The 13,912-nt window shown below is 40.8% G+C and overlaps 1 protein-coding gene across 1 annotated transcript in view; it reads right to left on the reverse strand.

The window, feature by feature from the left end:
* Positions 1 to 13,912, reverse strand: part of CNTNAP5 (contactin associated protein family member 5) — a 294,025-nt gene that overhangs the window by 157,319 nt on the left and 122,794 nt on the right. Inside the window, exon 4 of the mRNA XM_068948985.1 lies at positions 4,953 to 5,100. Within this exon, the coding sequence (XP_068805086.1) occupies positions 4,953 to 5,100 (148 nt within the window). The remainder of the gene's footprint in view (positions 1 to 4,952; positions 5,101 to 13,912) is intronic.

A 13,912-nucleotide genomic window follows, 5' to 3' on the forward strand; every position in this document is an offset into this window, starting at 1 on the left:
TATCTGTTTACTCTTTCGAAGATGGTCCTCCTAGTGCTTTTGGAAACAGCGAGCAGTTACCAGGCAAAGTTGCTCCAAAATATAAAAATATGCTCTAGCAACACTTGCAATTTAATAAGGGAAGACGACAGGCAGTTTCACTCCTGCTTTCACCCCTGCATCCAGGAAAGAAGCTTTAACTCCCTGCAGGTGGCAGGAAGGGACATCTCTCTGGCTGGTCATGTCCAGCTGGCTTCAGGAAGTTTGCAGCAATCTCATCTCCTTCCCCGTATGCCTGGCAGAGGTACGACCCAAGGGACAAACGTGAGCGAGAACCTTCAAGAAGATTGCCCCGCTAGACAGCTTTGTCCCTGTTATGAATCTACCCCTGCCTCTTGGTAAGCAATTGTTTGGGTATTTGTTTGACGCAGGTGGTTACCAACGCTACTGGTCAATGCCTCTCTGGATCAGACCTTAAGTAGTTCTCTGTAATGTGTTCATAAGAAGACAAAGGAGGTGATGGGAGAAGGAGAAAAAAAAAAGAGAGAAAAAATCCAGCAGAAGATCCATATGTATAACGTCATCAAAAAACGCAGTAGCAGATCATATTCCCTGGGGCAATGACAGCAAAAGATGAGAAATCAAAGTCCTGAACTGCAAAGATGAAGAACTCGACTCTCAAGAGGAGAAGATACCCTATCTCATACCCTATCGCTGTTCTCCCCGTGGTTTCCCAGCCTGTTAACTGAACTTAACCTCATCCTGCTGATGCATTTTGCGCTATCACCCGGTTATAGAATATGACCAGCATTTTCAATGCAGCCATAAATCTTATCCTATAAAAGTAGTTGTGTCAGCAGATTTTTTTCCTATGCTAAGTCTTGTTAAGACTTTTCTCAAGTACAACGATATAGCTATTATCCCCCAGCATCCAAAACAATTGGGCTGCTATTTGTCTGAACACATCCTCCCTTACAACTCTAGTTTTCTCGTACAATCACACTCCTTCTGGAGACTTAATTACAAAGGGCCAGTGAGCATTTACACATACCTCTGCTTGGAGGTTTTCATTTAACTTATCCTTTCCTGAACTGGAAACATCACCTTGTGTTTTTTTTAGATTTACATCATGTCACTTCTTTTTGTACCTCTTTGGAGAACTGAAATGACATCTTTATAGAAATTTCAAATAAATACAATTAATTTTCATTTAAATACATTCTGTGCAAGGAAGCAAACAATCAATTAGTATGTGTCATCTGTGAATTCCAGTCAATTTCACAGTCTTGAGTGTTTTGTTGGACAGGAACTCTGATCTGTACAGAAGGGTATATATACAGGGTCAGGCACATTCATGTGCCTGAACAGCTCTGCTGGTAAAACATTTTTTTTATATTCCAAAGAAACACTATCAACCTGCTGTCAGTTAGAGGAGTAAAAAAAAAAAAAAAAGACACAGAGAAAGAGAGAGAGAGAGAGAGAGAGAGAGGGAGAAAGATCAGGATTTGGAGGTACAGCTTTAAGAAGACAGCTTGTTTGTATGACAGAGGTCTGTTTGGGACAAATTCATAACAGTAAATTACTTATCAGGAATAATAAAAGACAATGAGTACCATTCAGCAGCACAGTGCAGTTACAGGTTACATTAACCACTTGAGCATCTACTGCACATTTCTAATATGATTCTTCCATTTTTTTTTGATCTGTTATAGTGTCCTGGCAGAGAGCTTGGTAACACACAAGACCTGAGCCTCCCATGTGCCTCCTACTAAATAGTTGCCACTGAAAGTTGCATTTACCCAAAGTTACCACAACAGGGTTGTGTTCCTGGGAGCTCTTCAGCAGAGTGTGCTGGGCGAGACAGCTGTACTCCAAAAATGGGGAGCGTGACCCTTACACTGGCAGAAGAGCATCACATTTACCTTGTTCTGCCACTGTTAAAATGCTTAAAGAGCAATGAAATCACTAGCCTCTTATACAGCTGTCATCTTCTGCTCAGATATGCAAGGTTAAAAAGGAGCAGATGTGAGCAAAGATCATCCAAAGGACCACACGCTATTTTGCAAGCCCTAGTGCACCAACCAGGTGCTCAGCTGCACATTGCCCAATTTGGCCCTAGTCCCAGGATCTTAACAAATGTGCAGCAGCACATTAAATTCAGATTGCCTAAGTCGTCACTGTCCCCAAACTCGTGTTTCACCACCCAGTGAATGCTGCCACTCACCCAAAAGTGACATCCAGCTTGCCTATAAATCAAACCTGTATTTGCTGAATTTTCTGCCCAGAATGTCAATATAAAACAACTGTTTTCAGTTCATCTCAGTATTGCTCAGCAGCAGCTCAGGTGCCCCATTGCAGGGGGACAACATTTGCCTGATACGTAGAACGAGCAGCCAGTGGTCCGGCATCACCTGCAGATTAACCTGCCGTCACAAGTAGGCTAGGAGGCAGAAATGAATTGGCAGTCACACATGCAGTTCCATTTAAGCAGGATCTGGTTCATCTGTGCTCCTCATTTGCATGTTCTCTTTTTATTTTCTGCTTATGCTTAAGGAATGGATCCAAAGCTAAAGTGACAGTGGAAATCCTTTCAGCCTCACTGAACTTAAGAGCAAATGCTCTGCGTTTGTTTACCTATAGAAGCCTTTACGTCACTCCAACAGTGGAAAAAGGATTTTGCATGATTCTTCCTTTAGCTCCATTTCCCTCCTGTTTTGTCCCTAGCCTGCCACAGCTAGTGTTTTTTATGTCATTTCTTTCAACTTTTCAAATCGCTAATATGTATGTGCCAGAATTGAATGTGGTGGGTGAACCCCTTTGCTGCTGAACACTACAGAATGCAGTTATGTAGCTTTACACCAGCTCACAATCTGCTGTGGATACACTTGCTGTATAACAGTAAAGATAAAATTTAAAAAATTATCATACGTTTCTGTAAAGTGCTTCAGTGCCTGGGTTAGGAATAGCCAAGACTACGAAACTGTATAAAAAAAACTTGTAGGCAGGTATGGCTTGGCATATGCAATTTGCCAGAGAGAAATTTGAATGGCACATCTATATAAACTGAATGAATTTTTCAATACTCTGTAAAACTTTTATGAATCCCTTTATTTCTTTTCTGGCTTGCTTCAATCTCATACCTTAACTCTGTACAGCCGTTTTTATTTCCTGTAACTGCAGGGTACAGGACAAAGAGGAAGAGTTAGGAGATATTAGCACAAGAAAACTCAGCCAGCAAACGATTCTGAAGTTTTCGCTGTGTCCTAGAAGATACAACTACAATTTGACACGGAGGTAATTCCCATGTAGTATATCAGAAGGGATAAACACGGACACATTCAGCTACGAGAGTTTCCACATTCAGTTCCAGCTTAATTGCTGATGGTCTGTGTGGACTATACTCTTCTTCCTTTAGCAGAGGTTCTGTCATTTTAATAGAAAAAAAGCTCCTCAAAAATAGATGAGGTAGCTGCTTTAGATCTATGACATCAAGGACAGTTGGTTTCAACTTACAGGTCTCAACTTACAGGCCCACTGCTAGGGCCGGAAAAGGTCTCTGGTGCAAACGACTATCAGACCAGATCAGGCTAGAAGCTTCTTGCAGGTCTGTACTTAAACGAATTATAGTCCATAGTCCTTGAAGCATCCAAAGAGCTAGAAAAGAAGCTTTCCAAAAAGTCTTGCAAAAAAATTCCAAAATTCCAAAAAATAGAGACTTTAGATCTACCTACAGACCATAAGAAGGATGTTCCTGTGAACACATGTGAATCAATCCTAAGACTTGAGCGTGGTGATGAGGCAATTGACGATCCTAGAGCTCTCTCCCTGTGTTTAATGTGACCATGCAAACCAAGAGTTTTAAGACACTTTACTATCAGATACTGCTCAGATGAATTCCAGAAGTCTCCCGTATAGGAGTCTTTCCACTTTTTAATCTTACAGTCCCTTTTATGCACCTGGAAGAAGCAGCCGAGAACTTAATCTGAATGGAGGAGATATACAATTACAGTAGCATCACATGCTGGTGACCCATGCCACACCAGAGTGAATTTGCTGGCTAAAGGCTGTTAATCCCATGAACTCTCCCCAATAAAATCTTACCCATCTCCAGCAGTGTCTCTGAGCTCTACAAAGCCGACTTTGAACGCATCAGAAATAAAACCACAGTCATATGAGAAATAGATACTGGACTAGTGTTTCCTCATTTTTGGGCTTGCTTTCGTTTTGTGCCTGAGAGCAACACTCATCCCTTTTCTTTAGGTTCATGTGCTTCTGTGGTGATATGCCGTGCATTCACAGCGATACGGTAAGATAATATGTGGCCAAAACGCCCTGAGGTAACTGTTTATAGACCGCTCCAAGACCCACGTGACAAAGAGCTGCAGACAGCATCTCAAAGGATCCTCACCGTGTGTTAGGGGGAAGAGTGCTGAAGAAAACATCCATGGCAAAAATAATTAAAGTAGTAGACCAGTACTCTGCTCTCTGGAGCTACAAAGCTATCAGCCAGAATAGAAACAATGGCTACACAAGCTGTAGCACTTTCTTTAACAATCAGTTAATTTGCCCTAAAATCAAAAATAAACTATTAATTACTAAACTACACTAAAGCAAAAGGTAGTATAATCCCTAAATAAAGCCTTACGTAAAAATCCCAGATAGCTCTATCTATCTCCTTCACTGGAGTGGGGAGGAAGGGAGGTGGGAAGAGGTTTCATGGCAACTGCCTTGCCTGCAGAATGAACACCAGGTCAGCTAAGCAGTGGACACAGAGCAGAGAAAGCTTCATCAGCTGAGTTAGACAGGTCAGCACATCCCAGTGCAGAGATATAAATACAGTAAACTGAAAAATAAATGATGGCTATATATTTCATGTTTCTTTTTAACTCATACGCTGTTGGATCCCTCCTGCAGTACTGACAGCATCAACAAAAGCTCTTTAGCAAAACATGGGTTAAGACTTTGCCACTTACTATAAGAGCAGCCAAAGACCTCAACTCTCAGTCCTATCCATCCATTGAGACTCCACTTCAGTGGGACAAAGCGTACGAAGCGGGCTTTCACTGAGTGCAGGAGCTTGTGGTGAACCACGCCGTCAGCATTGCTGTTGCCGGTGAACACCTGAAAGGGCAGAAAGCCTGGGTGAAACACTGAGCACTGAGCTGTGAGTGCTGTACTCAGACCAAACAACATGAACTACCACCTCTCTTTCTGATTCTCAGCCTCATAAATTATTTAAAATTCCTTATATTGATTGTCTAGTTTTAAGTGTTGAGCATCTCAGGTAAGGGAGGCGAGGAAGGAGGGAGACAGGAGCTTGCCTACGCAGGAGGAGTATTCAGGGAATTGCAACAACATATCATAGTAGAGGATGTGACAAAAGATGCAGCATAATTCCCCAAAGCTCAGGATATTCCTGTGCCCCACAATACTCTGTCAGCCCTTAGCATCCAGTGAGGTGAAGGTTGAGGCCAGTCGGGGCATTACTAGAGGCTGAGCAAGAGCTTGGGAATACAAAATGGGAAGTATACATATATATACAAACCACAGAGAACTCAGCAAGACAGGATGAGATGAAAACCCGAATCAGCACGTACGAGAGTCAGCATTTTGACTGTGTGTGCAACCAAGATTTGCAAACAATAATAAATTTTTTACTTCCTTTTTTGCCTATTTGATTAATTGCCTGCAACTGCAAGCCAAAATTAATGGTCCTACTCTGCAGTAGCACTCAACAAAAGAAAAGTCTCTAACAAATGAAGAATGACTGCAGGATTTCAAAGATGAAGCTTAACAAAGAGAAACATTCAAGCTGTGTGATGCTACCTGAAGCTTTTCCAATTCATCCTTATAACCTGACTCTGTAAAATTAGGCTAGAAATATGATAGCTTTTCTATCATCTTCAAAACATTTGAGTAACTCAGCAGGGATTTAAATTGAAGCTAACAGTTTTGTAAAAATGCAAAATAAAGATAGAACTGACAAAAAAAAAATCTCATAGCAAGGCCATGTTTGTAAAAGAGGTCTTTCTCCTTCTAAGTATAAAATTACATCCCAAAAAGTAATTTTTTATGCTTCTGCAGTTCAAATGCTGGCACCATTCAACTACAGAATGCAACTGCAAGCACAAATTGGTATAATCCTAACAAAGTACATCTGAAATTCAGTTCTGATGGCAGAAGGCTAAGGTAAAAAGATTGGGGGGGGGGGGGTGGGCTTCAACTCTACCCTGAAGAAAGGGCTAATTAAGAGCTGTTTGAATTTTAACTCAAATGCCAGTAAACTTTTTTCAAAACGTTAAAAACTGTGTAAAGCTTCGAGTTCAAAGTGTTCTTCTTTTACTAACTCCAATGTGCTATTGCTTCATTAGAATTATATTCAGCAAAAAGTATCCTTAAAGATCATAAGCAGTGTCATTTATTATCTGAGGTACCTATTTTTTGGCACAATTCTTTAAAACTTTACCAAGTTTCATCCATTTCACCTTAAAAATTTTGATCTGAAAACATTATCTCATATGCAATAGGCCTCATTCTCTCAATAGGCATGAACACAAAAGATAACACGGGTCTAGATTCCTAAAACATGCTTTGCAAGTTGTTTTCCATTGCTGATACTGACAGACCTCTGAAGACAGTCTAACTCAGTCTTTCATAACCTCAGCTGCCTCAGTGAAATGAGGAAGACACCTACAAAACATGCGATATGGAAGGGTTTCTGGTTTTCTTGTTTGTTTTTTTTTCCTGTTTGTTTTCAGTAGGAGCTTGTCAGACTGAAATGAGTCTATAACTCTGCTCTAGAAATCCAATTGTTCCCAAAGCTATTTTTATCCTGCTTCTCTCTTGTTCTAGGCTTTTTATGCAGAAGACCTTGTTTTCTACAAGGATTTTCTGACGGTTAACTCTCCTCTCTCAAATTCAGCTATGTTATGTAATTAAAAGCTTCTGTATGGGGATACTTATTCATCTTAGTTCAAAGATAACCAGAGAGCAGCTCATCAGACAGCCTTGCCCATCGGATATGTTTTGAGGAGTGCCACATGTAGCGCTTCAAGATGTCCTGGGTTGGCTCACACTGCTTTCCAGGTGGGATTTGAAATCAAATTCCCGCAGAGAGAATTTCAGAGTTTTTTTTCCTTGTATTCCAAATGAAATGATCTTCTCCTGCTCAGTAATGATACTGTTAGTAGAGAGCAAGTCTCAGTCAGAGCTGTGGCAGCTCTCACTTCTTTATCAAGAGACTCACGCATAGAAAAAGTGAATGAAGGGGAATTTTATTTGTTTGCTTGGAAACAAAGACCATCTTCTAGAGTTCCAGTAATTATGTAACAACATCAGTTTTAATAGGAAAAAAGGGGGAGGGGCACAAAAAGTTTCCAATATTCAGAATTGTGAAGAAAGCCTGAAAACGCAATGATTAGAACACAAATAAAAGGTGAAAATTAAGAGACAAAAGAAAAAAAAAGACACCATAGTATAGTGATATGATGAAACAGTTACAGGCTCCACGTTTTTCCTTATAATTCTTTAATTACAGGGTTGTCAATATTGCATGTTTGCTTCACAGGCCCCAAAGTAATCATTTTTTATTTTATGCAAAAAAAATAAAACATTCTGGAAGAAAGACCATGTGGAAAGCACAGCACCTACAGAAATGATTTCCTTGCAATTACTAAGTAATGAGAACCAAGCTATTTGTGAACGTGGTCAGGTGCTGAACAGCCCACACATTTCTGTGTGGAAGCAGGCAGGAAGGCAGCACACTCTGGCGTACAGCAGCACACAGGCATCAGCAGGCCCTTGGGGGCACTGTGAAATTGTAGAGACAGCTCAAGAGTATCTGTAACTGCTGCTAAGGGCAGTCTTGACACCTTTCTCATAGGGCAAACCTGTAAAGACATTTTTGCAAAGCTTGTGCAAACCACGTGCCCAGGCGTAACGCATGGGGGAGCCGCTGCTGCTCACCTCCCAGAGGTGGCCCTCTGCCTCCAAGCAGATGGTAGGTACAACATGCTCCAGGGACTACTGGTGCAGTCGCAGTAGTTTTCTGTTTTTGCCAGGTAAAATAGAAACAATTGTACCCTGCTGTGTGTAAGCAGACCCAGGTGTCCACCCTCAGGCATCCATGCTAGAGCACTTCCTTCATGACACCTCAGGGAAGAGCCAGAATTATCAAAATCCAGACTCCAAATCATCCAACTCCCCACCTGATGTGTAATTAGGTAAACGTCCTTCCCATATTGAAACAGGCACATCAGTAAAAATAAACCCCTCGTAAATCCAGTGCAGCACTTACAGGAGAGCTTCTCAAGCTTCTCTAATAACCAAAACGCCATTGAAACTTTTGGGGGGAAAAAAAAAATAATCCACAGCTTGTGCCATACCTGTAGATCTGCATCTACAAGATGACTTTGCCTGCAGCAGGCACATCATTGCTTGTTAACTGCAGAGGAGCACTGTGTATGCCTTTAGGATTGCTTTGATTTTCCCTTTCAGTTCCCACTGCTATACAGATCACCTTCTGATGCTTTATGGACCACCTGTGGGCTGTAGACCATTGATTGAATAACACCAATTGTCACAGATGGTCACTTGAAAACTTTGATCCACAGCTGACACAGAAATAATCCATCCGTTAAAGAAGATGAAACAAGGATGCAGTACCAAATTTCTTAGCCCTGGAGGTTCAAATATTGATTAACAGTAAACTTATCAGTGGGAATGGCAGAAATACTTCCTCTTGAGAAATGGCCTCTATTATAACTTGTTGTGGATGGGGATTAATTCATAGGAACAGAACGACAAACTAGCAAAGAAAACAAAGCACCCGCATGCAATTTCCCACGCAACACAGTTGCTCTGGTGGGAAGCATAATGCTGAAAAGCTTTGCTTTTCTTTTTTTAGAAGTCCTGCAAACAGAGCAGATTGATGATTTATGTGGGAACTCCTGCTTCTAGTATTATAAGGGGCTTATAAATTAAAAAGCTTCATTAGAGCCAAATATTGCCATCAGATTTGCGAAGGTAGAATGTAGCCTTTTACCTATAGTTAGTAGCTATAAGGTTACCAGCTTGCTACACGCAGGTCTGAGTCTTGAACCAAACTTGTTTCATGACACCTGGCTAGGCAGTGCCCAGCTGTGACACAGGCTATTGCACCACAGTAATATTTTATGAGTTCTTCTTTATCTCCAAAGTACAGGTTCATTCTCAAACTCAGCAGACCTCTGCCAAGGCAGCTCCCACTTTCACAAAGAGGTGACACTTATGTCAGCAGCTGTACAGGTTCAGTGTGAAGGTCCAACCAGCCTGGTGCTGTATCTTTAACAGTGGCTGTAAGCAGGCTCTAAGGGAAGACTGAAAACAATGCAAACATATACCACACTTTCCTAATACTCAATCCATCTGTTTCAGGGGTTATACTGAACTAGAATAAAATAGAGTTCCAGTTTAGTACTGCATACTGCACTAACATCAACAAAGATGAGATAAAATTTTCAGGTGTTCAAAGCTCAAAACTACTGGCAATACCTGCAATCTGGGTACATAACTCCTTCAGGAAAATTCCAGTCTAAAATAACAACTTAACAAATGGTCTGTTCACAAAACCCTTCCATTCAGATGGATACCAAAAGCTGTTTAAGGGTGATTTAGGAATATGTCAAACAACTGCAGTGAAATATGATAGCTGTTTAGCAACCCTGCAAAGACACATTTGTTTCTCTGGTATATATTATTTCAAATCTGCGCTAGGTCATATCAGCTAAAAATCTGGTTTGTTAAACCTTATACCGCCCATTGGCCAGACCATCCTGGTCTCTAGGTTTAGGTAGGCTAGTGGAAACTTGGTGCAAGAAAATTGTCTGCTCATCAAAGCCTAATCAATTCAAAAGGTAGCATCCGATTCAGGAGTTCACCTCCGTCTCCCCCTGCACGCACATTCTGGACAGCAAATGGCAACTTATTTACCGAGCTGCAGAAGCTCATTCCTATGATGACTCTGCTGAACACATTTTGCTCCCCCACTTTATTAGGCAGGTAATGGGATCGGTTCAGAGTGTGTATGCAAGCAGCAGCATAGGCACAATCAGCCCTGAACAATAAGCAGGCAGACCTGAGGTTAACTACCTTCTAGGGGGGATATTTTAGGATGTATTGAGCGTTCTCATTCCTGCCAAAGTCATACTGATGAACTGAGCCAAGAAAAAAAAATCAGATTATGAATGTGTGGGGAGCACATAACACAGATGTTTGCAATTTACAACACTGCAACCTTCACTGAAGGAAATACAAGCACAGAAAGAGCATTCCACCTCCAAATCTCACCCATGGCATAGCAGTAAGCTTCCTCTAGTGCCCAAAGAAATAAGGACAGGAGTGCACTTAATTCAAGCTATCCAACAGCTTAGTGAAGGAACCAAAGGAAATAAAAAGCAGCTAAGCCTGTCATAAATCCCAAAACTGCAATATGTAGAGTAAAACAATGTCATTCTCCCTTTTAAGCTCTAAGATGAGAAAGATCACAGACTAGAAGGCATTAGCGCTGCAATACAGAACATGCTTCCTGCTGTGCACCTCCCAGGGATCTCCTCAAATATTTGGGTGTACATATTCTTTAAAGAAAATATGAATTTCCCACAACAATAAAATTTAAAAGAGCAAGGAGAAACGTGTCCCAGATTTCCAGATTTTCCAGATTGAAATAAGCTATGAGTCAGGGATAGCTGTCAAGCAAAAGAATTTCAGTTCTGCTCAAGTTTACATTAGCTAGGATTTAATTCAGTGGAGCTAAATCGAGTTCGGGTATTAAACACAGGTTCCAGAACTAGGGAAGTCAGTGACTGAAATCAAATTATGGTAAGGTTCCCTTATCTCCATCGGAACGTGCAGAAAAAGACTGAACAGTACCATGACAAGGAGGGCAGAACACAGCCATAAATGCACCTTATGGAACCTCAGCAGCCTCTGATTTTATGGGATGCCATGATATTCTCATGCAACAACTGTCAGTTGCCCACTAGCAATACCCTAGGTCTGGACAGGTTTGTGGTAGCTAACATGACTTTTTCTAACAATGACAATTTTAAAAGATGCATTTTGTTTCTGTTGCAAAATAAAGGCAACCATCAGATCCAGCAAGTCTGGAAACTCCCCTCTTCACCCTGGCCAAGCCGTAAAATTTCTGAGCGCACATACAGGTGTCTTCCCTGTAAGAAAATGAGAAAAACGTGAAGGCAAAAGAATCCAACTTCAAAGTTTCAGTGTTCTTCTTAGAGTTCACCTTTTCTACGTACTGTGTATGCTGACAGTGAAAAATGTTGCTTGGCTTGAATTTATGTAACGGAAAAAGCCCAACACAGCATGCCAGAACTGTTAATATCTTGTCATGAAGAAAAGTAATAAAATGGCTTTGCTGTCATTTCAGTCTCCCTGTCTCCAGACTGGAAGCTACTAAAACTAAAACCTTCACCTTATTTGGGAGCTGAGTTAAGAGCAGCTCTGACAGCAAGGGGCTCATGGCAGGACCTGGTCCTAGGGAGGCCCTAGTGCCCTCTTCATCACGTGGCCTTAAAAAATTCTTTTGCTATTACAAGAGGCCAAACCATGGGGAGAAGGGAAAGATGACAGGAAGGACTCCTCAGATTCTTAAAGATCTGCAGTTCAGATCTTTGTTCTCATCTACCATGCAGCCCCATTGGTCATAAGGACAACAAACCTATGCATTGTGTTTTCTCGCTTCTCTTTCTCAAGAACTGGGTTTGCTTCTCTCAGAAATATGACCCAGCCCAAGCAAACTCCAAATATGAAGCACAAATTGACCTGCTTTGGAGTCAGTGGGAGCCTTTTCCACTCATTTCAGCAGGTTTCAGATTGGTCTCAGTCTGCCCTAGCAGCTGAGATGCTGTAGTGGGAGCCAGCAGGGCTACATATGTCCTCTTTGCACATCGCTCACCTCCGAGCATCTCTTCCTGCTTCGCACCTGCCTTTCCTATTTATACACCAAGGCCTGTTTCCAGACTCAGATTTTCCCTTCCAGGTTGAACACTCTGACTCTAGTTAGACTAAAGCCTGTTGTTTCTTCAGAAAGAGAAACTTTCATTGTCTATTTTCTTTTCTTTTTTCCCCTAATAGCAGCTACATTTTCCTCCTTGAAATGCCTATCCTTGACAAAGTTCCCCAAAAAGCAATATCCCCTGAGACCGCATCTGAGCTGCTATTAGGGAGAAAAAAAAAAGACTTCAAAGTGTGACCTGTCAGAATTATCATACCATAACAAAACAGCTTAAGAAATGGCAGTTTTCCTTCCCATTTCTCCACCCTTAAATGGAGAGAAAAAAAAAAAAAAAAAAGTTGGTAGCCTACAAAAAGGCTGTTTAATTTCCCGGTTCAAGAAGAATTAAAATGAATGGCTGCAGTATGTAATACTAAACATAGGACCTACTTCTGCACATAGCTCGGACTACAGGGTAGTCCAGGACAGACGAGATACAGTAATGTAGCACGCACCAGACTATCTCATCACTTACTTGAATAATCTGCTCAAGTGGGCAGGTTATTTGCCTCTGATCTGCCCCATTACACTGCATACACACCCTTCTCTCTGGTTAGTTGCTTTCCAAACACAGGATCAAATACTGTTAACAGTATCATTAGCCTCAAATAGATGACTGCCCAACAAAAAACACATTTATATTAAGGACACTGCTTATTATCCTTGTGCTAATAGTTAGTAGAACACTCAGATTTTCCAATAGAAAATGTAGATTTCAGAATGGCAAAACATTCCGCAAAGAAAAATGTTTTATCTTTAAAGAATATCCACTAGGAAAATTTATGAAATATTTTGTTTTAGACAGGTCCTTATCAATCAAAAAAATCAGTTTCATGCTGATGCCATTAAAAATATGAAGCTTCTTGAGTCTTTTCAAGATTAATGAGACCTTTCCATCTAGATCAAAAATAGTGAAACAAAATATTGCAAACAATTATTTAATTCTGTGCCTTTTCTTTTCCCATTCTGCTTTTCCCTCTACAAATTTGAGCATCTTTTCCTGTTTTGATCAACAACATATATCAAAAAGTTGGAATTTTCCATTGGAATGGGCAGCCTGATTTCCAAGTAGTTTGAATTAGTTTTATTATTTTGATACTACAAAGAAGTTTAAAAATTAACAAGGGGCTAAATACACTTATTTCATTCACCAAATAGTTTTATTAACTGCTGAAAGATCCTAGTCTGAGGATCTTTGGATCCTCACAATCTCCAGTGATTCCAGTGCCAAAAGATTTGGTGACAGGTATAAAAATAAGCAGAGTGCCTGCTACTGATCTTCACTGAGCCCTCAAATATCCTTTCCCTTTCTAAGATGTTGTAAATTTTACCACTTCAGGAACAGAATAGAGGCACCATGCTAAAGCAAATGCCAATGAAAACATCTAATCCATAGATGATCTCAGCACAAGGCTTTTGAATTTATTTATTCTTCATAATTACTGTCTGTAATTGGTGGTAGCTGAGCTGTCACGTCTTATAAATTCACTCCAAGTAGCAATTTGGATACAGAATAGAGGATCATTTGGATTCCGAGGGTAAGATGTTTTGTAAACAAGAGCTAGTCAAGAAGAACAGAAAAACACTACGGCCACCAGAAAGGAAGAAAGGCAGGCCTTTAAAAGGCCTTTATAACTTACCTTAGTAAATAAAATAGAGACAGGAATAGGTTGAGACATTGGTTTGTCATCCTCCATACTTAACTAGCACGTCACATAGCATGGTTCTGGTTGGTGTCAATTTGTTTCTAGAGTCTCCTAGATTATACCTTGGCAAGGTTTGGGGTACCATACATGCCAGAGACCATTCCCAATGGGCATGATGACCTCTTTCGAAGAAAAAGAGGTTTTACAAAATATTTGAGTTATGTCACAGCCTCAG

Source organism: Struthio camelus, chromosome 6 (assembly GCF_040807025.1).
Source record: "Struthio camelus isolate bStrCam1 chromosome 6, bStrCam1.hap1, whole genome shotgun sequence".
Classification (NCBI taxonomy): Eukaryota; Metazoa; Chordata; class Aves; order Struthioniformes; family Struthionidae; genus Struthio; species Struthio camelus.